General features: G+C 48.0%; 3 protein-coding genes across 4 annotated transcripts in view; all 3 read right to left on the bottom strand.

Moving 5' to 3' along the window:
• Positions 1-5,222, bottom strand: part of BUD13 (BUD13 homolog (S. cerevisiae)) — a 25,607-nt gene extending 20,385 nt beyond the window's left edge. The window contains exons 1-2 of the mRNA XM_012729355.1: positions 5,080-5,222; positions 3,166-3,259 (exon numbers count right to left, since the gene is read on the bottom strand). Of these exons, the coding sequence (XP_012584809.1) occupies positions 3,166-3,259; positions 5,080-5,222 (237 nt within the window). The remainder of the gene's footprint in view (positions 1-3,165; positions 3,260-5,079) is intronic.
• A 4,176-nt stretch (positions 5,223-9,398) lies between these two features.
• On the bottom strand, positions 9,399-18,380 carry ZPR1 (ZPR1 zinc finger). Of its 2 annotated transcripts, XM_004689234.2 has the most exons (14): positions 18,190-18,380; positions 17,857-18,018; positions 17,385-17,475; positions 16,978-17,048; positions 16,008-16,094; positions 15,748-15,870; positions 15,324-15,371; positions 15,086-15,152; positions 14,649-14,719; positions 13,681-13,770; positions 13,121-13,231; positions 12,423-12,509; positions 10,886-10,951; positions 9,399-10,232 (listed from the first exon to the last, which is right to left on the bottom strand). In XM_004689234.2, exons 1-14 carry the CDS (start codon positions 18,367-18,369, stop codon positions 10,098-10,100), a joined length of 1,389 nt encoding a protein of 462 aa, XP_004689291.2. In that variant the 5' UTR covers positions 18,370-18,380; the 3' UTR covers positions 9,399-10,097. The 2 variants fall into 2 exon arrangements, with proteins under 2 accessions (XP_004689291.2, XP_012585339.1); XM_012729885.1 differs by lacking the exons at positions 9,399-10,232; positions 10,886-10,951 and adding an exon at positions 11,679-11,974.
• A 2,301-nt stretch (positions 18,381-20,681) lies between these two features.
• On the bottom strand, positions 20,682-22,379 carry APOA5 (apolipoprotein A-V). Its single transcript, XM_004689233.1, has 3 exons — positions 22,331-22,379; positions 22,093-22,204; positions 20,682-21,627 (listed from the first exon to the last, which is right to left on the bottom strand). The coding sequence occupies exons 1-3, from the start codon at positions 22,377-22,379 to the stop codon at positions 20,682-20,684; spliced, it is 1,107 nt and encodes a 368-aa protein (XP_004689290.1).
• Between the last annotated feature and the right edge of the window lie 2,311 nt (positions 22,380-24,690).

Here is a 24,690-nt window from a genome sequence, read left to right as displayed (position 1 = left end):
GTGAGGGGAAGGGAGGGAAATGCACGGGACTATGGTGGTGGCACAGGGGTGATTTGGTGATGGGAAACCCGCGGGGATTACAATCGAGATGGGAAAAAAAAAATGTGCAAAATGATGTAAAAATAAACTTTGTAATAATAAAAAAAAAATTGATAGGTTTTCCAAAAGAACCCAGTAAGACATACATAGAATTATAGAATCTTTAAGAGATAAAACTACATTTCGTATCATCCAAACCCCCCAATAAATCTGGAATCTTCTCTTTAATAACCTTGATAGGATCACTCATTCAGTCCCACCTTACAGGGAGCCAATTCACAGACAAGGCACTCATTAAATTCAAGGCAGCCCATAATATTTTGGGATAGTGCTAGAAACTTCTGTTTTACTGGACTCATAGCTACCTTCCTGTAACTTGATTCCACTGGCCCCAATTCTGAACTCTGAATAACTAATTCATTTTCCACATGACATACTTTTAAAGACATACCTTTAAAGTAGCAACTATATACAAAGCACTGTTTTATGCTTTACTTATCTCATTAATTCTCACAAGAGCCCTGCAAAGAAAGGCTCCATACTGTAAAAGAGCAAACTATGACTCAAAAAAGTTGAGTAACTTTCTCAATCAAACAAGCAGGCAAATGGCAGAGCTGGAATTCAAACCCAGGTCATAATTGCTCTCCACTTCTCCTCTCCAGAGATCCAGCCATATGTCTTCATGCAACCTAGGGTGAGCTTACTTGACATTAAAATCATAGGGTTGTTCAAGCAAGACGCCTGAAACCTAAATTCCCAGTTCTGCCACTTAATAGTTGTATAACCTAAGGTAAATTACTCTCTCTAAGCGTCAATGTCCTCCTCTATAAAAACAGGGTTAACAGGCTTGCTGCGAGGGTCAGTGAGGTAACTCTCCTAGGTACAGCAGTGCTGGCGCGGTAAATGCTTAGGAAGTGACAGCTATTATTCCTGTGCTGCCATTTCTACTGCTGCTGTCCTAATTATTCTGCCATTATCATTGGTGGTGGTGACAGTCTTGCAGTAACAAAAATGAATTCAGTAATAGAGAACTGTTTCCAGCAGTGTGGGAGGATTGGGGCTAAAGCCACCCTTGTTTAGATTTTGGGGCAATCATAGAAGAAAAACAGAATCTTCAAAGGAAAATGGGCCTGACTACATAAAAATGAAATTTTTAAATTTTTTCAATAGTCAAAAACTAATATAAAGGAAAAGGCATCTAACAAAATACACATGACATAATAAATATAATATACTCTTTTTTTTTCAAATACCAAATAAAGCAATGAAAACAGAAATTTTCTAAGAAACAGAAAAAAAAAACTTCATGAGGCAAATGGTTCAATAAATAAATGAAAAAAAATTCATTTCACTATTTTTCAAAGAAAATACCACAGTTCTTCACCTATCGAACCAGCATGGGTTTGCTATTGTTTTTGTTGTTGTAAATAATACTAGTTTCAATGAAAAAAATGGGGAAACTGGCATTCTCATACACCGCTAGCAGAAAGATAACTTGGTGCCACGGCAGCAACTAGGTAGATGCATGACAGAATCCCAACCTAAAAGGGCCATGCTCTTCTGCTGATTGATTTCACTTCATGGGATGAAAGAAATAAATGGAGTTCTACAACGATTTATGGATAAAAGGTTTATAAAAGTATTATGATATTTTAAAACTGGATACAATCCACGTGTCCAATAATAGGACAGGTTAAATTAATATGGACATTGAACCATTTTTGCATTTTAATGCAGCCATTAAAAACTACATTCTCAAAGAATATTTTCAATCTTATTAACATCTTCACAACATGTTTAAGTGAAAGAGCAGATTCTAATACCATCCATACGGTATGATCCCAGTTATATCTGAAAAAATAAAATACACCTACAATTTAAAGAGATGCATAGACAAATGGGGGTGGTTGTCTCTAGGTGGTCACAGTGCGCAGGACTATTACAGTCTTTCTAGAACTTTGACTTTTTTCTTAGTACCCAAATATTCTACAACAAATATCTACTGCTTCTATAAAATTTTAAAAATGTAAATATTAATTATGCTTTGGCGATGCATTCTGACCAAAATTAAATTGCCTCCTTATGATCACTTTCACCTTCTATTACTAATAAACCATCTCTTAAATAATCTATTGTAGAATTTGCTAGGAATTAACATAAAATGTATCTGGAATTCATCTACCCACTTTAGTACAATGCAGTCTACCACAGGGCTTCACTCTGTTGCTCAGCAGTTTCCAGCAGTGGGTCCATGACCAGGTTATCTGCCCGTGCTTCTGGACACCTGGCTCTTACTCAGCCTCCAGAACTCAATCCAGACATTCATAACCTTTATGAAATTTTCCAGTGGAATAAGAAGTATGCTACCTCTTCAGGGCTACAAAGTCACACACATGAAATATTTCTCCACCATTAATCACATTGTTGAAATTCAGTTTCCCATTCTAAGGAATGATCTCAAAAGTATAAACATTGTGATCTATTAATCTACTTATCTCCAGTAACCACACAAAAGTAAAGAATTTTAGTTTAGTTAAATCAACGAATAAAAGAAAAGTTTCCCGGCCTCCCTGGTGGCACAGCAGGTTAAAGCACAGCACAAAGAAGCTTAAACCACTTCCGCATGAGTTCTATGCCTGCCTGCCCGGGAGGTGACCACAAGGTGCGGCAGACCTCTCCTGAGCCGCCTTCCCGCTGCTCCCCTCAGCAGTGTACTTTGTCGATGTGTCTGTTCTACACCCCACTCTGTCTCTGGTGAATCCTCTCACCCTCCGCATCTCTGGCCTGTACCCCAGTTCTGTACGAATAAATAAATAAATCTTTAAAAAAAAAAAAAAAGAAAGAAAAGTTTCCCATAAGTGAACCTGAACCATGGCTAATTCTAATCCTAACTATCAGTGATGTTGAGGAGTCCTACCTCTCTTGGATTAGTCCCCATTTTTAGGCTGACAGGGACCTCCACAAATGAAGACGGTAGACAGGTATCATCAATGAAGGCCATTTTAAAACAGCTCTTGGGAAAGAATCACCTCTTCCCTCACCTTCCCACTACAAACCTATCCCACAGTAGCAGTAACAATTGTGAGCCTTGCATTTCATTGTTCTCATGCCACAAAAGACACATACCACAGGCAAATCTCCATCATCTTCCTCATCCTCCTTTTCAGGTTTAGTGGTGGAGATAGAAGTCCAGCTCACATCATCATCTACAATCCGCATTCTAAATGTGGGAAATAAAAAGACCAAGACTTGTTTTTGAGTATCAGTTGACAAACATACACTGGTTTTAAGCTCAAAATCCTACAAGATAGCCTGGCCTTTCCCTACCTAGCGAATTTCTTCTTGTACACTGCCCTCTATGTTCACTACCTTATCTCTTGGTGGCCAGGATGAAACCAATTCCCTACCACATCAGTTCTTCAAATATGCACACCTTCCCTCTGCCTGACCAAATCTTCTCATTCTTTACTGGGAAATTCTTATTCTTTAGACCTAGTGTGTGTGTGTAATTTCCTTGAGCATACCTTCCTCAACTACCTCTTTTCTCTCCCTAAGTCATTCTTGGAATACTTTCATTATTTATATATACTGATCCATTGGCTGTTTAGAGAATGTATCCCCATTTCTCTATAAAACATATTCAGAATAGGGACTATGCCTTTCTCATTATAGTGCATCCTCAAAATCCTGCAATCACGCAGAGGGAGTATTCAATAAAGGTTTGTCAGAAAGATAAACTATGGATGATTCCAAATGATAACCACTGGCATGGTGGGAATTACTATTTTAAAAGCTCAGATCACTTTACATCTCTCTAATCACAATGACCATTTAATGTAAGTAAGATAATACTCTCATTTCAAAGATAAGCAAACTGAGATTCAGAGAGATGAATTATTTTGCCTAGGGTCACACAGTTCATAAATTAGTAAAGCTTGGATTCAAGTACTGATCAGTATTGCTTCAAAACTCAAGCTATTCTCACTACATGGCACTGCCTCCGAAGAAACCACACAAGTCAGGGGGCAGGAGGACAACTAGCAAGAATAATGCAAGAACCAATCTAAGAAATCTAGAAATGAAGTGAGCATGGAACTACTCTTTGGAACTATTTGACCTTGCTGTATATTAGCTTCCTAGCACTACTAAGCACCGCAAATTAATGGCTTAAAATTCTCTCAAAGTATGAAATCAGTGCCTCATCCAATTTCTGGAAGCGTCAAGTACACCCTGGCTACTGGTAGCAACATCCAGCAATCTCAGCCTCCATCTTCACACAATTGTTTTACCTGTGTGTCTGTGTCCAAACTGCCCTCTTCTTAAAAGGACACTAGTCGTGATGACTTTAGTGTCCATCCTAATTCAGTATGACTTCATCTTATCAATTTATGTCAGAAGAGACCCTGTGTCCAAATGTCACATCCGAAGCTTCTGGGTGAACCTGACTGGGATGGAAGTGGGGATGAAACTTCAATCCAGTACACTAGTTCATGAAAACCGCCTCCTTTGCAAAAGCGGGGGTGACAGCAATGCCTACTCCATGACGGTGCTGTGAAGCTTAAATAAAGTCACGTCTGAAGCACTTCGAACAGTGCCTGCCACAGGTCAAGAACTTGCTAAATGTCACTTATTGGGAATGTTAGGAGTAACAGGAAGTGAGCATGGTCTCTGCTCACTGCGAACCAGAGCCCTTGGGATTGAAGAACTGCCACAAAGAGAGTCTGAGCTTCCGACACCCAAGCACGGATGCTCTGAACTGCTCCACGATCATTCTAGGGACACGCATTCATTCTCCCTGGGACAGAGCTGACGGCTACGAAGGCGGGAAAGGGGGTAACGAGAGTTACTGCCGCGCTTGAACACCTTCGGGGCGATGCCGGGGGACGCACGCAGCGGCCCGAGCTCCCCAGGCGCTCCGGCAGGGTCGGGACAGGCAGCGGCCGAAGGCGCGAAGGGGGCCAGAGCCGGGGGCCCAGAGCCAAGCTGGCCAGCTGAGGGGCCGCGAGGCGCAGCAGGCCGCCCCCGTCGCGACCAACTCACCCTTTGCCACCGGCCCCGCCTAGCTTCGGCCGCTTTTTGCGACGCTTGCGATTGGCCTCAGGGCCCCCGCCGACGGCGGCATCTGCCCCGGACAAGTAACGCTTCAGATATTCGGCCTTGGAGAGCGGCGGAGCTGCCGCCATGGCAGCGGCGAGGGCGGGGAGACGGCGCGGCGCTGGGGACAAAATTCCTCGACGCAAAATGGGTGGCGTCGACCTGAGGGGGCGGGGCCTGGGCCGGAAGTGGCGGAGTGTGCTGGGACCCGCCCACCCCACGAGGGACACGGGCCTGCGGCGGACTTGCGTGCCCTGGAGCCCTCGCCAGGCTGGATCTTGGCCAGTGTATGTGTCCCCCTTCGGTTCACTCGCTAAGACCCCAGCGAGATCCCTGCTCCCGGGTAGCGTCTGAAGCACCCTAGTGTGGTAGTTGCAATGCAGGCCCTGGCGTTGGAGGTCTGGTTCCATGCTCTCCTGGCTTGTACAGTCAGGGGCAAGTTATTGAACAAAATCTGCATCATACTAGCAGCTCACTGGATCGTTCTAAGAACTTTTGTCACGTTTGGTATTCTATTATGGGTAGCCCCGAAGGTCCTGGATCTACTTTCGGCACAGCAAGAGGGAAAAAAGAAGACAATTCTAATTCTCAAGGTCTGGGGGTAGAAAAAAATTTTCTTGTGGACATTACGATCTTTCCATGAGTTATCCTACTTAATCCTCACAATTTACCCTTCTTTTACAGAGGAGAAAAGACTGAAACTTGGAATTAAGGGAGTTGCCCAGTTTCACAACCAAAAGACAACTCTTGGGAACAGGCTGACAAAATGGGTGCAAGACATAATCCGAATATTTTTAAGTAGAACATAGATCTGTAAATCACATCACATGCAAATTGAAGTTTTTTTCACTATTGTAAGTATGTTAGCCGTGAAGGTAGGTATAGTTTGTAATGTGCATATCTGGGGATACATGTTTATAAAATACTTAAACACACTAGAATGGTTTGGCAATTCCTGATCTCAAGCTATAGGGCCCTTGATGGTGGCACAGTGGGTTAAAGCACAGCACTGCAAGCTAGCCACAGCAGCCTTCAGTTCGACCCCAATCCCTAGATCCCCAGAGGGGGAGGTGACCTACATGGCATGGCAGGCCTCTCCTGTCCCCCCACTGCCCCCCTCAGCAGTGTACTTCATGGATCTGCCTGTTCTGCTCCCCACTCTGTCTCTGGTGAATCCTCTGGCTTGTATCCCAGTTCTGGATGCGTTAAGTAAATCTTCAAAAAAAAAAAAGAGTGAACTAGCTATATGGCATGGTCACCACACAGGCACAGGAAGAAAAGCAGACTGAGTCTGAGGTCTCATGAAAAGGGAACGCTAGCAAAAGGGCTTCACTAGCTGGAGGGCCTTCACAGGCACCACATGTACCCCATACAACCCTACCTTGGCTTCAGGTCTATTGTGGTGTATCTGAAGCCCAGCCGCGGCCCTGCTGCTGGCAGACACTTCTGCTCCAGTTAATATTACCAGCAATTTCAGCCCCAAGGACTGGACTCATCTCCTGCCCACTTGTCTTCAGTTGTACCTATTCTACTCCGTAACCAACCTTAGCTTGACCAGACCCAAGGGCAGCTAAGCAGGATCAAATGGATTCATGTCCAGTGGCATGGTCTGAGTCTGGCCCTCTCTAGACTGTAATCCCATCTAATAAAAAAATGGAGTCATTCTACTCAAAATTTTCAGAACTCAGGTTCCAGCCTGGTCTGGCTCTGAAACCTGCCTCTTAGAAGCTTACCTTCCTTCTAGAAGTTCTCTAGCCTCTCTGAAGCTGTTTGCTCACCTTTAAAATAAGGCTATTTCTATAGCTACTTTTTCCCAGAAGGGGTTTAAAAGAGAAACTAGAATTTCTGTGATTGTAAGAGAAAATGCAAATAAAAGCACCTCACGGGCCTTCCCTGGTGGTGTAACAGATTAAAAGCACAGCACTACAGCTGCTTCAGCACAAGTTCGATTCCAGGGAGGTGATCCATATGACGCAGCAGCCCTCTCCTGTCTCGCCTGCTGCTCTCCTCAGCAGTATATTTCAGTACATCTGCCTTTTCCGCTCCCCACTGTCTTTGATGAATCCTCTCACCCCCTGTACAGTTAACAACTCACTAGTCCCCACAAAAACTCTTTGAAGTAGGTACCATTATCATCCCCATTTTGCAGATGAGGACTGAAGCAGCCTGTGGGGTGTCAACACTAACGCATTTTCCAAACTCTGAGGTATGCACACAGAATTAGCCCTCTTTTCAGTTAAAAAACTGCCACTGTTGGCCCTCCCTGGTGGCACAGCGGGTTAAAGCACAGCACTAAGAAACTTAAGCCATTTCCGCATGAGTTCGATCCCCACCTGCCCGGGAGGAGATCCACATGGCGTGGCAGACCTCTCCTGACCCGCCTGCTGCTCCCCTCAGCACTGTACTTCGTCGATCTGCCTGTTCTGCTCCCCACTCTGTCTCTGGTGAATCCTCTCAGCCTCCGCATCTCTGGCCTGTACCCCGGTTCTGTATAAATAAATAAATCTTTAAAAAAAAAAAAACAAACAACTGCCACTGTCCTATCAATAGAAATGCATAAAAACTTTTTAAAATAATAAAGCCAAGCAGCCTTAAATACCTCGGCTCTCATTTAAGCAGATTCCATTTCCTGTCATGTGCAACAGGTACTGACATACCTCAGGTATAAAGATGATGTATTACAGATTCCATTTCCTGTCATGTGCAACAGGTACTGACATACCTCAGGTATAAAGATGACGTATTAACGATGTTAAAGCTGTATTGAAGCCCAGCATTCGTGCTTTATTAGCAATTGACTGCTCTTCATACTTTCCATCATGCACCTTAGATGAACACTTAAAACTACCAGTGTTCAAGCTGTATTTAATATGCTTAAAATGCAAGTACTCACAAAAGAATTCTCCTTTCCCATTTTCATATAACCACAAATTTTTCCATCTAAAATTTATCCTCAAGGCTGTGAAACTGAATCTACATGTTCTTGAGCTGACACTTTGCCTGCCTCGCCTCTTTTGACCTTAGAGCCGGGCCCTTCCCACACCTGTTACCTACATGCTACCTCCAGTTCCCTAACAGAAGCATACCTGGATGAACTGTGTGCATCTGAGGATCATTAACTACATGCCGCCTGCTAGAGGTTGGAAACTCGGTTATGTAAGCGCCACCCCCTGCCGGGTTGTATGGAACAATGCTTGAGGACTATGGAACCAAATACAGCCAGACCAGAGCAGGAAGAGCCTTAGCTGACTTTCACAGTGTAGCAATAACTTGTCCTCAGTCTACAGGCTCAGAACCTAGGGCTATTACTCCTAATAACTAGATTAGTCTAAAGACTGAATTATGCCAACCAAACACACATGACTCAGTGAGCCAGAGCCTTCCCATACAGGTCAGGTGGCTAGGAAACAGTTTCCAGTCAGATGGCATACATCTGCAGGGCACCTGTTAGGGCAGAACAGTTGCTTATGAGAAGTCTATGCAAGTGCTGTATGCTGTATTTATTTGTTTGTATCTTCTTAGTCCTCATATGAACACCAGACTTTGCCTCACAGAAATTAGACACAGGTATCAAGTCAGCCCTACTTGAAAATACTAAGATGTCAAATAAGGAGTATCTCAAAGCAAAACCTGTAGAAACAAGTACATTTAAGAAAGAAGAAGGTAGTTTCCTAAGGGAAAAGTAGGGGTCCAGTGTCACAGCAGCAAAGAGGAGGGCTGAGAGGGCAGTCCAGTCAAATCTGACAGAAAGAGAGCATTCCCCACGTGAAAATTCTACTTGTGACTTTTGGAAATAGTTTAACAGAGCAATGGGTGTGACAGCTAAGTCACCTGTAACCAGGCAACTATTCAGATTTTTTAGCACATGGCAATAAAGTCTGCCACAGCATCCTAACCAGTAACAGGTCTTCACTGAATGAATACCCAGCAGCCAGCACCGCAGTTATCACTGGTTACGGCAGTGCAGAAAGTACCAGAATGGAGTCCAGAGTCCTTAACTTCCTGCCAGTGACCGAGAGACCAGGGGATCACAAGTGCCCGCCGACTCTAACACTCCAGTTTCCATGTGCTCTCCCCATGCCTAGCGGTCTCTCCCCCCAACTATCCATAAGGCTCCCTCCCTCACCTCCCCCTCAGCTTTGCCTACATGTCAAATTATCACCTTCCCGACTACTCTATTTGAAACACCTGCCCCCGCCTTTCCTGACACCACCCATGCCCTTTCCTGCTTCACATTCCCCCAGAAAACTAACCACCATCTGACATACTGTTTTACTTTTGGTTTATTGTCAAACCCAACCCACTCTGTTTGCCCATTTTTCCCTGCTATTCTTTAAGCTCCACAAAAGCAGAGCTTTATTTTGCTCACTTTTCTGTAGTGTGCCTGACACAAAGTAAAGCATTAAACATCTACTGACTGAATGAAACACCAGCTCCAATCTCCAAATTACAGAGGCCACATTGGGAAAAAACTTCTTGAGGAGACTGGATTGTATCAGCAGGTTATCAGACATGAATCCAGAGGCAAGCGATGAAAGTCATTTTAATGAGAGCATCTTCACTTATCCCGAGCTCCCTCTGCTCAGAAGAGTTAGGCTGTTGACAGACGTTGTATATTCAAAATCAACTCCCAAACTCCAGGTATACCTTGAACTTCAGACTTGCAACCCTTGAGAATCGTGTGTTACGTGGAGGAAAGGCAAATACTTAATAGCAAAAGCAATAATGACATGCCCCATGGTTCATTTCTGGGTTTCTTCCCAAGCTAGGCCAAAACCTCCAAAATAAGGTCAAGGAACCAGACAGGATTACACGTGCATCACGTGCCCAGACCTCAGGCTCAGACAGGTGACTTCTCTGCATGAGCAATGCCTAGTAGGGCGGACACGCCCAGCCTTCTTCAGTAGTAACAGGTAACCCTGGGGTCTGAGTGGCGCCGCAGCTGGCCCAGAAACCTGGCGCCGCTACCGCTGTGGGGCGAGGCCTGTCTCATAGCCCTCCGTCTTCATGTCATTGAGCCCTAGGTCCTCATTCTGGTCAAATGTGCGCTCGTAATGCTCCATCTTCATCTCAGGATCTTCCTCAGGTGCATAGATGTTCTGCAAGGACAGACAGTGCCTGTGCCATCCTGCCACCCACAGCCAGCCTCCACCTCCCACTTCCCCAAGAATTTAATGAGTTTTTTACTCTCTAAGGGCCTCCAATTCCCCATGGCCATGTCCAACTAATAGACAGTAACAGAGCCCACATGGGCTGCGAGTTGAACAGTCCAGACCCAGGCAGAATTAGTAAGCCATGTGCCTAAAAACTACTTTTAATCTGTACCTTTTTATGAAGAGAATATCAGTGGTCTTAGCTGTGGCAAGAGCTTACAAAAGTTTTATGTGACCTATAAAAGCTGCTCAGTAAATGGTAATGGGACTCTCAATCACAAGAATACCTCCTGCATCTGTTTAAAGCCTCTCGAATGTCCTATCTTGGTCTCGGAAGACAGCAATATCTCTCCTCACTCTACAATCAGAATTGCAGAAGGCAAACTCCCCTGCCGCACTGAGGGTTGGGGACAAGAATTAGAGGAGCTCCTACTAGAACTAGTAGGAGCAGGAGTATCCTTTTTTCATCTCTTGACACACACTTATAATCCCTGCCATAACCCACCTCTTCCTCCCTCAAGTTCCTCAGAAATAAATATTCACAAAAGGTAAGAAAATAGATCTCCAAGATATGTCTACTCCATTATGGTCTACTATACCTGTAAGTAGCTGTTTCCTGCTGGATCATCCATAATAAAATGGGCCTTCATGTTCCCCTCAAGGATCTTAAAAAATAAAAGAGAAACATAGCAGCCAAACTTTACACAGTTCCTGAGAGGAAGAGGTTTAAATCTGCCAAAAGAGAACCAGCCCAGTGTACATCACAGAATCCCCAAAAGTTTAAGAACTGTGAAATAAGGTATGAATGGGACACCACTAATATTCCAGATCTCATTCCATTCTAAACATGTCAACAACCCCTCCTCTCTGCCAGCAAAAGCATGAGAAGCCATGCCGTGGAGAAGTCATACAGTAGAGGTGGCACAGGCACTGGGCCAGCCAAGGGGAGAGGGAAGGGCACGAGGCATGGGGTCAGTGAACGTGCTCCCACTGCAAACAACCTCCACCTCCCCACACCATGCTCTCACGACACTGCAGCCAGGCCTGTACCCTGGCCAGGAAATGTAACATCCCTCTGGGGCTCTGACTAGCCCAAGAGGAGACTGAGCAACTCTGGCATTGGGGTTACAACAACATGGCTAAGTTAAGTCCCCCACAGTAAGCACAATGCCAGCAAGACTCACCCCCAAAAGTTCATTTTCTAATCTAAAATACACAATCACTGTGCAAAGTCCCTGGCACTAAAAGACAGAAAATCAATTGAGTGAGCAGGGAAAGGGACCTTAAGAGAAAATGTGAACTATAGGTGCCAAAAAAATTGATATTAAAACTTTAAAGATTCTCATGAGGAAAATATACTATACATCCTTAAAACAACACAATGCTATTTTTTAAGGCAGTGCTCAAAGACAAAAAAAAAAACAGCTCTTGGAAAATAAAAACGTTAGTGGAAATGAAAAATTCAACTGAACACTGGAAAGTAAGGCAATCTCCCAGAGTGGAGGAAACACAAAGAAACTGAAAACAGGCAAAAAATAAATAACAAAAGACCAGAAAAATCACCCTAATATCAAACACACAGGAGGAGTTCAGAAAGAGAACAGAGAGAAGCAATTCCAACAGAGTAACACAAAATGTTTCCAGTCAAAGAAACCCCACCAAATGTTACCTGGTGGTTGAAAGTTGACCTACACCAAGGCATATCTGTTAATTTTCACCTCTCCAGGTTGAGGGGCAAAAAAGACAGCACAAGAATAGGTCACATACCAAAGAGCAGGAATCAGAAGGCCCCCAGTCTTTTCAAGAGTCAGACTGGAAGGCTTTCGTGCTGTGGCTTCGAAACTCTGACGAAAACCTATTCTATTCTAGAAGGCTATTCCTAGCCATCAAGCTAGTATACAGGTAGCATAAAGCAATGTTCACACATGTAAGGTTCCAGAAATTTCACTTCTCAAGCACTTTCTCAAGAATCGTCTGGAGAAGATATTCCAATAATGTACAGGAGAAAACCAAGCCAGAAAATGGCAACAGGGCATCAGAAACCAGAACAACCCCAACACAATGGTTTGGTGGGCGCAGCCTCGAGTTCACTGGAGCCCCATGATCTTAAGTGCGGACCGACCGGCGCCACCTCACCTGGTCCAGCTTCTGGCTAAACTCCTGCAGTTTCTCCGTCTGCCCGGGACTGGAACTGTCGCCCAGAGTGAAAGGGTTCTTGGTCACCTGCAACAGATAACATCCAAATTGCTTGAATACTGACTCGATGTCAGGCCTGACCATAGACCTGGCCAGGGTCGGGGGAGACAGGAGGGTGCCCAGACTTGGTCTCCATTTATCCCACACCACCTTTCTGACTAAGAAGCCTCTGCTAGGAGTGTGTGTATTAATTTGCCAAGAAAACTGACAGTGAGAAATAAAAATGTTCTTATAAGCAGCTCTAGTCCTAATGAGAAGAAATGAGAAGTATAACTTATAGACAAATGCCTGACAGCTGAGGATCACACTGAGCAACAGTGTGTCGCGAGGACAGCTGTAAGGTCTCGGGCACCAACCACAGACCCGTGTAAGGGATGGACGAGCCTCACCTCTCTATTCGAGTGAAATTCATGATCAGCCAAACCACAAAACATCTACATTGTCACAGCCTTAGGCCCAGGGCCCACTCAGATTCTTACTAAATTATCCCTTCACAATGGAAAACAACATTTAAGTTTTTTACATCAATTTTAAGGCTGAGAAACCCTCAGCGATTCTCTCTAAAGCCAAGGATGTCTGAGGCTCCCAGCCCCTGCCACAGTCGCAGTGCCGCGCAGACACTGCCCTCATGGACTCACCAGTTCCCGGATGTCCTTCAGCAACCCCTCCAGGGTGGTGAACTTTCCCCCCAGGACAGCCATTCCCAGTTCAAATTCCAGCTCTGGGATTTCCACACTACACGTCTCAGACTGTGAGGTGAGAGGTCAAATTAGCTTTTAAATCCAGAGCCACCAGAGAAAGCTAACCAGAGTCGTCCTGCCCAAATAGCACAGAAAGTTTGCAGACAAAGCCAGCTATTCCCATTTTCTCTCCTATCCATGTGAGAGGGAATAATGCAGCCAACCTATTCAGGGCTGCAAAGTCACAGCTCCCAGTTGTCAGTAGAGGCCAGAGACCAAGGCCCTTGTAGACACTGGTAGGCAAAGCTGTCAGGGCATCAGAAAGCTCCCTGGTACTAAGCCTTCTGAATCTGCCTTTCCTTTAACAGATTTCTGGGACCCTCAAACCCAGGGAAAATAAGGAAACACTATATGACCCCAGGACATAATTTTAAAGAACAATTTCCCAGAGACAGGGATCACTTCTGTGAGGACAGTCACCTTCCCACGCAGGGGAAGCTCTCAGGGGAAGGTCTTACCTTGAGAAGGTCTCTGGTCATATCTGAGGGATCTGTGATGTGGAAGGTGATCCTGAGGCCCAGGGGCTCTACTGCTCCTCCCGATTTCACCTGCACAGACAACAGCAGTCAGGACAGCAGCAGAGAAGCCATGATCCTCGCGGGCGACCAGAGGGTAGGTACGGCACTCGAGTCAGTCAGGCCCACTGAACGCTACAAAGGACAGTCTTCGACACAACAATGTCAGCAGTTACCAAATCAAAATCACCAAAAGCTAGCCTGCAACAGACAGCCTGGCTCCAGAAACCTGACAAAACTCTGTCCAAATTACCTAAAAACGCTAAATTTACCTTTAAAAAAATCCCAATCTTAGGGGATCAAAAACAGTGGGGGGAGGGAAATGCACTGGACTATGGTGATGGCACACGGGTGATTTGGTGATGGCACACGGGTGATTTGGTGATGGGAAGCCCACGGGGATTACAACTGAGATGGGAAAATGCACAAAATGATGTAAAAATAAACTATTATTTTTTTTTTTTTAAATGCCACTCTTGTGGCTTAAGGGACTTCTAAAGGTTTCGCCTCTTTCAGTCACTGCATCCATTATGGGCGTCCCCTTTATAACATTCTGATTTTAATAATTTAACCAGCTTAAATGGAGGATATTTACAACCCTCCATGGCAGCCTATTCTATTTTCAAATAGCTCTAGTAAGTTCTCTGAGTCAAAATACATCTCCCTGAATTCCCACCCCTGAATCTCCTTTCTTTCATATAACCAACCTTTAATGTGTCATAGAAAGTTTACAGCATCTCTTAATCCTTCTAGGAGTTAGAACTAGGTTAGTTCCTAGTTCCTTTGAACATATTAAGCCCAAGACAAAAATCCAGCTACTCCCCTCATCCCCCCAACACACATCTCAAAGCATGAAGAGAGAGGGGTTATGCTCAAGCCAGTCTTCATTCCCAATAAGGGCGTCCACCAACCTCATTGGTTCGATGGCCGCACTTCTCACAGTTAGTAGCCATGATGATAACCTCCTTAAAGTGGGGGATTTCTAGAAGATGGAGTTAAGGAAATTTGCTTCCAAGATAGCCAGACCACCCTTTGGAGAAAACCAAACCCCAAATACACAGTTGCTGTCCTGGCTCAGGAAGCAGCCTGACTCAGCCGGCTGTCCACCATCAGGCCAGGTCACCAGCCATGGTGAGCGCATCACAAGTGTTTGAAGACACGGTTCAGGCCACACACAGGAGTCTTCAAACCATGACCCAATTCTCTCCCTGAACCCCAAAGCCAGGGTCAGTCTCATCAAAGGCAACATCCTCATCACTTGCAGTGAAACACGTGTCTTGCATGTGCCGGAACATGGGCTCCTGCTGAGCAGGGTGACGACAGCAGCTTGACGCCGGACAAAAGATACGAACTAGCTTCATGTTGGTCTGAGCCGGAGCATTGCATTCGGGGCAGTTTGTGTTGAACTGCAGCACCTGGAACATGACAGGACACAGGATGAGCCTCCCCAGGCAGGATCCTCAGGCCAAAGACAATCGGCTGACACGCTGGTGGTCGCCAGGTTGGCAGGGAGGAAGAGAGACACTGAGCAGCAGTGGTCTCAGCCCACGACTCCCTTTTCCTCCACAGCAGTCAAGGACACTCACTTCATTCCTGAGATCTTCCTCTTCTGGCTTCTCTTCGGGCGTCTCTGCCTAAAGTAGGAGAGATGCAGAGCACAAGTTCATACAGACACCTCAGCCTAAGCCAACCACCGGCCCTGGAGCAGGACAAAGTGCTTGGGCTTCCTTGCATCTGCTGCCACCTGTGGGGCCCCAGAGAAGGGAAAAGCCATGCCCCAGTCAAGGGAAAAACAGTTCACTGTGAACTTTATCCTGCCGCTACTATACTTCATTGTGACGTTTACCCTCAGTCTTTGACACGAGCCAGAGGACAAGAACAAACACAAAGGCTCCCCTCAGGAGGGCCCTGAGAAAGCATACACAGGCGGCAGCAAAATGTATCCACTGACTCCAATTGATCCAGAGTGTAAGGTCATTCCAGAACATTCTTATGGCTTAGTCCACTCACCTGGAGCCCCAGCATCTCCTCCTGCTGTAGGGTCCTGCTATAGTGTGTGATTACCAGGGCTTCATCTTTCCGGGGAGCATGTGGGTTTTCCACAAAGCTGTTCCCTGAGGGGTCGTCGATGATCTAACGGATGGATGAAGAAAGAGTAACTGCGGGAAGTCATGACCCTTCACCCACCATCAGGCCATCCGGGCACAGTGGAAAACCCAAGACAGTCTTCAAAGTCCCCCCTCCCCTAAATTCAATCCCTCAATACTCACCAAAGTAAAAGGGGAGGACACCAGCTTTAGCTCTTTCAGTTTAACAATGAACTCATCAATCCTCTCAGCTATGACGTCTTCTTTTGCCTGCCATAAACAGAGAATTAAAGCCTCGGTCCAGGGCCCTCCCTGGTGGCGCAACGGGTTAAAACTCTGCAATAAGAAGCTTAAGCCACTACCGCATGAGTTTGATCCCCACCTGCCCCGGAAGAGATCCACATGGCACGGCAGACCTCTCCTGCCCCGCCCGCTGCTCCCCTCAGCAGTGTACTTCATCAGTCTGCCTGTTCTGCTCCCCGCTCTGCCCCTGGTGAATCCTCTCACCCTCCACATCTCTGGCCTGTACCCCAGTTCTATGTGAATAAATAAATCTTTAAAAAAAAAAAAGCCTCGGTCCCAGTGACAGGCATACATCCCCACTCCGTCACCCTACATCGCTGCCATCATGAAGTAATCACCTCTTTTAGTGTGAGTGGAGACAGACTCAGACTTCAAAACAGAATGTGGCAAATACTTCATGGGTGGTGCCAGGGAGCCTCATTTTTTTCATTCATTCAGTTAGCCCAAGCACTCATGCCAGGTTAGAGATGGGTGGTCTAGAAATCACATTCCCCTCATGAAGTTCCCCAGCCAACTAGGAAGGAAGATGGCTAAATATGCAATTTTATTATTTCTGCTGCAATAAACATAAGATACACGCAGGTCAACAAATACACCAAGGAGATTAGGCAAGGCTCTTCAGAGGTAATGTTATACTGTCTGAGATGAGCCCTGAATATATGTTGCAGGAGAAAAGAAAAGGACAAACAGTGACAATCGATGCAATTTCCTGGCAGCTTGGCCAGCATATGCTTCCCAAAAAGTTTTAGGGCAGTGAGAAGCAGTTCAGCTATGTGGGAAGCTTAACACCATATTCAGATAAATAAAAGCAATTATTCCAAGCTGCTGCAATCAGAAAACCCCAACTCACCCTTCGTGTGGGCTGATCCTGCTCCAGGCCAGAGATGGCACGGCTGATCAATCCCTCAACGGTGGTCAGAGCTGGTGAACAAGAAGAGCAGACAGATGAGCCTGGACTCTGCTATCCAGAGTCTGTATGACCCTAGGGCTTGACTTCCTCATCTGTAAAACGAGACAGCCAGGAACATCCATCTCTAATAACAGTGATGCTAACCTAAGCACACGGTCTGTCATTAGACAGATAGCACATGGCTATCATTAGACCATACTGAGCTGTCCATCTATGCTTGCCACTCACGTCCAATCAAAGAAGAGCAATCACAACAGACACATGGCCATAGCATACACAGCCACTGGACTAGGCACCAGGGCTTCTGAAAGTTGGTGAGACCAACTAGGCTGGAATCTTAAATTTACCTCCCTTCTGGCTGAAAGCAGGAATTTCAAAATCCAGCTCTGGAATCCTTGTGGTGGCAGAGTCAGTCTTCACGACTTCTCTGTTCATGTCCTGAGTAGAAAAAAAAGTCAGTCCAGTTTCTCCTGTGGAAATACCAGATGGTTCCCCTCCATCAGACCCAGGCCAGGTGTTTCTTCCTCCCCCCACTCCATGCAAGCTAGAGCACTCCCGAATAACAGTACAGGTAGGGTGGGCCAGGCTGCCCAAATAGAAAGACAGCAACTCACTGATGCCTCTGACAACATTTACAAAACAATTTCACAAGTCTTTCCTCAAATGACCAGGTGACCACACCAACATCAGATTGCAGAAGAGAACACTAAAGCTTGGTGAGAGAGGGGTGTAGTCCAGGTCCCACCAACTCCACCAGACCGACTCTAATTTCCAAGGTTTCTCTAGGAAACGAAGGTACCTGCTCCGGCCTTCTCTCACCTCCTGGGTCTTGACGGTTAAAGTGTAGCGCACTCCCTGGTCCTGGATCCTTCCTGCCGACTGGATCTCGGTGTTGCTCCAGCCGCAGTGCTCGCAGGAAAAGGAGCTCACGATGATTTCTCTGAAGAATGGGATCTTAGTGAGTAGGAGGCGCGTCATGCCCTGGGGAAGCAGAAAGCAGCGAAAGAAAGTCACTGAGAACGCAGTTCCCCGCCCAACAGACCCTCGAGGGTGCCTCGCTTCGGGATCCCCAACCGTGCGGGAAACCCACCCCGCTCCCTTCCCGGCAACACCCTCAATCGCCCTCCGCCCGCAGCCGCGTCCCCGCCTCACATTGCGGTAACAGTTCATGCACAGCGACTCGATCTCGGTGGGCTGCTGCTCCTCGTCCTCGGCGTTTATGGGCCGGAACAGGTGTCCCGGGGCGGGAGCCCGGGCTGGGGCAGGAGACCCGGCAGCAGCTGCCCCCGGGGGCGCCGGCTCCACCGCCCCGCTGGCCGACATGGCCACCATGCGCCGCTCGGACCCCCACTTCCGGCTTTCTCACGTTTCTGGCCCCACCCCTTACGCCACTTCCGCCAGCTGCTGCCCGCCCTTTCTTAAAGAGGCCGCACTCTCTGGGCCCTGGGGCAACAGAAGCTGATCAAGTATTCCAAGCCGGATAATATGTTCCATAGCGTACCGGATTCGGGCTTTGCTTCCACCTCAATCCAGGCGTCCTTTCCCCCAGGACGTCCTCCCAGACTCTGGGCAATAGCTCCATCACTCAGGGTCCTAACACTTGGTGTATAAATTCATCTGACAGCCCCTGGGCAGCAAGGGACTTGACCTGTCCCTCCGCGTAGCAGGTGCACTGCAACCTGGGTTTGCTTGGCTCTACTGTTGGATAGATTCTGCTACCCCTCTGATATGCCCCTCTCAGTTTTTCAGTCACTCCTTTTCTCTTCTCACTCCCTATTTCTGTCCTCATAAAAGGTTACCCAAAGACCTGCCTCAAGCACACAGCCCTCATTTTTACTCCCACCACATTGTTCCAGCTGACTCACCCCACCCAGCATCGGAAGGACACCAAAACACTTCTTTTGTGTAAAAATTTCCTTTCCAGATCCTCCTCTCCCTGGGCACCTCTCGCAGGTATTGCTAAATCCAGGGTATCGGTGAAGAGGTCCAGCCTGGGGCATGATCAGCCCAAATTCATGTGGGGTCTGTGCTGTAAGGAAGTGTGGAAGCCTCCAGCAAGGCAGAGCCTGAGGAAAGGGTGCTGGATGGGCCATTTCAAAAGCGAAAGGAGTGTGTCCACCCTTTATTCTTTCCCCCAGCTCACCGTGCACCCCCAGTTTCAGCGTTCCCTGGGATTTGTGAGGAGTGCTGGAGCCCAAGTGAATGTATATATGAGGAATGGGGGGACTTTAAGTGTCTGGGAGTCCCAAGAAGAGAGTCAGTCATAAAAGAGTCCTTGGTGGTGCAGTGGGGCACAGCACTATGAAGCTGTCACAGCCACTACAGCACAAGATTGATCCTTAGCCAGGGAGGTGACCCGCATGGCATTGCAGACCTCTCATTTCACCCGCTGTTCCCCTCAGCTGTGTATTTCAGTTAATCTGCCTGTTCTGCTCCCCACTCTGTCTCTGGTGAATCCTCTCACCCCCCTGAACCTCTGACCTGTACCCCAATTTTGTGTGCATAAATAAACAAATCTTTAAAAAAAAAATAAAGAGTCCATTCAGTGTCTGCCATAGCAGGAACAAAGGAGATAGGCATCTAGCCTATCTAGGAGGCTCAGGTCCAGGGCCACTGCTCCTCCAGTGACGGCCTATACCACTTACATACCTCCCTGTGGTGAGCAGGTGGGGGGACGGCACAGGTGTAGAGGGAGAGTCTAACCCAGGCCTTGACAGACAGCTGTCTTCTAAGGAGGGCTGGGCTCTCCCGACTGGGAGAGGGTGGATGAGAGAGAAAGAGCAGCCAGGCATTAAAGTAGCCGACGGGTTTGGTTTGGGATAGTGATGAGGTCACTGCTTTCAGCCATGGTCCAAATGAGAATCACACCAAATAAGCTTCCATCATAAGCATCTATTTCATTTGAGTTTAAGGCTAGACTTCACCCTAGAAGTCAGGTGGGAAGGGCAGAGATGATGAAGACAAATAGTTTGCTCCCAGGGGACTTAAGAAGCCCCCAAAGTTTGGTATTCAATCACCAGTTTAGATGTACAGCTATGAAAGGAAATTCTGCTCTGGCCCTTCCCGTCACAACCCCCACTTTTTTTACCCACCAGCATCAGAGCAGGGGGGATAAACACACACACACACGCACGCACACACACACGAGTGACATGCTCTCCTCATCATAATGTACTCCTTTCTCCCTTGTCCCTGGAAGCTGTCATGTCAGCCCTAGGAACACAAGAACTCTTCTCGGAGGCTCAGCTGTAGCAGTGGCCACCACGTAGACACAGGTGATCGGAGCCAAGTCCTGGGATGAAGTGACACAGATTTCCAGCACATGGCAACAGGCTTGCACAAGATCACCTGCACCTAGGACACCTCTCTCCCTCCCCACTCCCGGCAGTCACACCAGAACAGAGCAACTCATGAGGGTTCCTAAACGCACACTGGAAGCTGGATTTGCAAGCCTGGTGAGTGTAATGCATCTGGGTGGGGGAGTGCAGGAGGCTGGATTTGCTGGGGACAACAGCCTCTTGGGTTACCTCACGTGTCCTCTGTCTCCACCCCACACGCCACTGTCAAGGACTGAGCCAGCTAAAGGCTCAGGTCCTGGGGTCCCCAGACAAGGAGCTGGGAAGTGGGCCCTGCAAGTAGAACTCTCAGGGCTCCCTCAGATGGCCCTGACCATGGTCGTGAAGGTTATAACTGATATCTTCCCACAGGTCGTCCAGGCGGCCCTGCAGCTGGCTCCAGGCCTTCCCATTGTTGGCTTGGAGGAACTCGGGGGCAAAGTTGCTGTGGCTCGGTGGAGGCGGCGCCAGCTGCTGCTGGATCTCTTGCGTCTCCCGGTCGATGGCGCGGGTGAAAGCAGCGATCTGCTGGAAGGTGTCCTGGCGGAAAGCCTGGAGTCGCTGGCGCACCTCGGCAGAGAGCACCTGGGGGTCGGGACCAGCCCCTTCCTCCGCATCCGCGCCGACGCGGGCAAAGGCGGTGAGCTCATCGCGCAGCTGGTCCAGGTTCTGCTGGATGTGCGCGTGCAGGGCCTTGGCCTTGAGCGTGAGCTTGCTGGAGAGTGCCTGCACGCAGCGGCTGAGGCGCGCGGGACTGGCTACCGCGTGTGGCGCCACGCTGCGGTGCAGCTCCTGCACGTGGCGCCCGATGCCGGTCACCAGGCGCTCGGCGTAGGGGTGGAAGAGAGCCTTGACGCGGCCGGTGTGGTGCACAACTCGGTTCTGCAGGCTCTGCAGCAGGCCCCGGGCCTCTTCCACGCCCCCGCGCAGATGGGCTTTGGTGTCCTCTCCGACCACACGCAACTGCTCCTGCAGCTCCTGAACACCCAGGGCCACCTGCTCCATCAGCTCTGCGGTGTAGGGAAGCAGCTGCTCGCGCAGACCCTGCAGGTTCCAGCCCACGCGCTCATGCTCCTCCGCCATGTAGGGCTCCAGGCGCGCCTTCACCTCCTCCAACTCCTCCTGCAGCTGCTGGCGCATGTCCACCTCGTCCTGTGGGAGCCCAGGGAGCGCCCTCTCCTCCCCACTCAGCGTGCCCAGCTTCTCCAGGAACTTGTCCATATTGAGATCTTGCTCAAGGCTGTCTTTCAGGCGCCTGGGGGAGGGGACATGCGCCCATGTCATCAGACTGCCAGTCCCCATCATCTCCTTTGCCACCAGAGACACTGCCCACCCATCCTCTGGGGAAACCAAGCATGTGGGGTGGTGTTCCCAGAGCCGGGGCCCACGCACAGGGCACCTGTAAATCTGAGCCCACATGTGCAAGGGAAGCAGAGAGGCACTGGACTTCACAAAGTGCTCTCACGCAGTTGGGGTTCTCGCCACTCTTCCCAGGTCCCACATGGGTGTGCAAGGGGCCAGCAAATAGCCACAGTGAGGGCAAGGCCGGGACAGCCATGAGTAGAGGGTTTTGAAGACCCAGGACCACCACGCTAGTCACTGCCTTTCAGACCCTCTATCCCAGTGAGGGTCATGGAAGGTGAGCTCTCAGAGGCAATGCATCGCCACATATCCTGGATGTCTCCTCCCTTGGCCCACACCGCTTGCCCTGGCCACTCACGCGGGCTCCCATGCCAGCTTCTGCTGCTGGATCTGCTCCGCCCTGCCTTTGTGCCTGCTGCTCTGGCTGAAGTAGTCCCAGAAGCCTTTCCGTGCCTGGGCTGTTGAAAGCACTGTGGAGAGGGATGAAGATTAGGGACTATGGTGGTCTTCCCTCCTCCCCCACCCGCCCAGAGCAGACAGCTCCTGTGTCTCGTTCCACCCACGCCTCCACATTGAAGCTGGGGTCAGAGACCCACCTGAGAGAAGGGCCAGCGCCCAGGTCAGAACTGCAGCCATGGTTGCCATTATTGACTCTGAGAAAGAAGGTGAATGGACTCCTGGTTAGTGTGAAGAAGCAAAGGAAGGGACAACTCCCAGGGGACTTTCCCCAGGGAGCCTGATGCCGGGCCAACCTGCCCAGAATCTGCTGGTCTCCCTAAAAATGTCAGCACAGAGCTGTTGGGGATCAAGAGGACTGACCTAGGTGAGTGATAAAGAGGGAAGGGGTGTCTTCCTCAGATGTGGGGGGAGCAGCTCCTTTTTCAGCTCAATCATGTAATACGGAGTGTGGAGCTCAAACCATCCTCCCCAAACCCCATAGGCCACTCTGCCACCACTCCCCACTCACCTATCTCCCACCTCCCTCGTCATGGCCGGAAGGACTGAGGCATCCCAAGAAGCAACTGTGCTCAAGGGCGCCCAGAGAATGTCCTTGGTTCTCAGTTCCCACCCCCAGATCTCTGCAGAAACCCCTGCAATCCTCTCCCTTAGGACTCCGACCCGCACCCTTCTGCTCCTTCTGCTCACCTGCTCGGTTCTGGGCACGGGGACCAGACATTCCGCTTTATACTCCAGGGGCCTGGGCCTCTGGCAACAAATGCTTTGAGTAAATACCACGTGGAGGGTCAAAGAAGGATGACCTCCCCTGCCTCCCAGTGCTCACCTCCTGCCCATTCCTGGCACCCAGAGGGTTAATGGGCCCCCTAGTGTAAGGGGGTCTCTCTGGCAGAGATGTGCTTGCTGAAGAATTTGACTAGGCATGGGGCTGAACTCTTCCCCCGGTTCCCCCCAAGCCACATGACCTTCAGCCTTTCCACTGACCTGCTGGCTGGCCCACCGGTAGAGACAAGCGTGTTTGTCTGCTGAGGGCCCCACTCTTACTCAACTGTCCAAAGGCACTGTGCCCTGTCAGGGATGGTGTCAGCTGCCAGCCTGAACCGAGCAGCCCTGGGCAGCTCACCACAGTCTACTCCTGGGGCTGCCTGAGATCAGCCAACATTTGTAGGGTTAAGACACTCTCATCCCCTGCTCTCCTCATACTCACCAAAGAGCCATATGCTGCCCCCACCCCCATTTCCTAATCTTCTTTACAGTTAATTGGAGCCATGCAATTATTTCTGGTCAATGGAACGTGAGCAGAAAAAAGTAGGTCACCTCTGGTCCAGGACAACTGAGAGTAGATGTGAATTTTCTATACTTCCTCTTTCCCTTCTGTTACATGGAAGAAAAGAATTACAAGGTGACACAGCTGTAGAGGAAGACGGTCTACATTCTGATTCACTAGGGAATCACCTACCTACCTGTATGAGACTGCATGTGAGGGAGAAATTAACTGGGTTGTGTTGTGCCATGAAGAGTCAGAGATTTGTTATTGCCACATAGCCTAACTTATCCAGACTGATACAGAGCCTGAAAGAGCAAAGTCACGGGAGGACCACAAAAAGAAGTCCAGTTGTATTCACAAGTTTTGCATGCTCACATTCAGCCAATGTAGCTTGAAATACTATATAGTTGGTCTCTGATAGTGGGACCTTGTGAAATTTTTTATCTCCATGTAGGATGCAGTAAGAAGGGCCAAATATCTATCACCTCTGAAGTATTTTGGGCCAAAGTCTTTCCACCTGAACTTCCTTTCTTTTAACTGTGTCTCTGTTGCTTCATATAATGGTAGTCACAGAAAACTGGTTTCTCAAAAGACAATTAACTGCCTAGGTTGTTTGGCTGTAATCCAAGAATTCATGACATCATTTAGCTGTAAACTAAAAAGAATTTAATTACTTAAAATTTTAAAAAGTTATCTTATCCAAAAGAAAAATACCAGATGGTTTCGCTCATAGCAGGAGTATAATGGACCAGGCGAGAAAATAATAAGAGTAATGAACAGCCATGTACCAGAGACATTTTGTGTGGGGGTGAAGTGGAGAATGGGATCAAAAACGGGGTGGGGGTGGGAGGGAAGTGCACGGGACTATGGTGATGGCACACGGATGACTCGGTGATGGGAAACCCACGGGGATTACAATTGAGATTAAAAAAATGTACAAAATGATGTAAAAATAAACTATTATATTATAAAAAAAATTATCTTATCCGCTAAAAGGCCACTTTCCTGCTCCACAACAATAATTGTGTTATAAACAAATAAGTGAAACAATATATGAATTTCCAATAAAAACTCAATGTGCAACAAATGAGAAGAACTTCTAGACAGTCTTTCTCTTGTTATCTGTGCTTTAATGGGAACATTAGGGCCCTCCCTGGTGGCACAGCGGGTTAAAGCACAGCACTAAGAAGCTTAAGCCACTTCCGCATGAGTTCGATCCCCGCCTGCCCTGGA

The sequence above is a fragment of the Condylura cristata genome, unplaced genomic scaffold, assembly GCF_000260355.1.
Source record: "Condylura cristata isolate star-nosed mole 26May11 unplaced genomic scaffold, ConCri1.0 scaffold00025, whole genome shotgun sequence".
In the NCBI taxonomy this organism is placed as follows: domain Eukaryota; kingdom Metazoa; phylum Chordata; class Mammalia; order Eulipotyphla; family Talpidae; genus Condylura; species Condylura cristata.
This window is presented reverse-complemented; position numbering and strand designations above follow the sequence as displayed.

Coding starts and splice junctions, on each gene's coding strand:
- ZPR1 (XM_004689234.2), bottom strand. CDS start 18,369: ATGGTGGCCATGTCGGCCAGCGGGGCGGTGGAGCCGGCGCCCCCGGGG. Junction 17,049..17,384: donor TGCTTTCAGCCAGAAGGGAG/GTAAATTTAAGA, acceptor CTTGTTCACCAG/CTCTGACCACCGTTGAGGGA. Junction 10,952..12,422: donor TTAGCCAGAAGCTGGACCAG/GTGAGGTGGCGC, acceptor TTATTTTTTAAG/ATCCTTGAGGGGAACATGAA.
- APOA5 (XM_004689233.1), bottom strand. CDS start 22,379: ATGGCAACCATGGCTGCAGTTCTGACCTGGGCGCTGGCCCTTCTCTCA. Junction 22,205..22,330: donor GGCGCTGGCCCTTCTCTCAG/GTGGGTCTCTGA, acceptor CCCTCTCCACAG/TGCTTTCAACAGCCCAGGCA. Junction 21,628..22,092: donor AAGCTGGCATGGGAGCCCGC/GTGAGTGGCCAG, acceptor CCCCTCCCCCAG/GCGCCTGAAAGACAGCCTTG.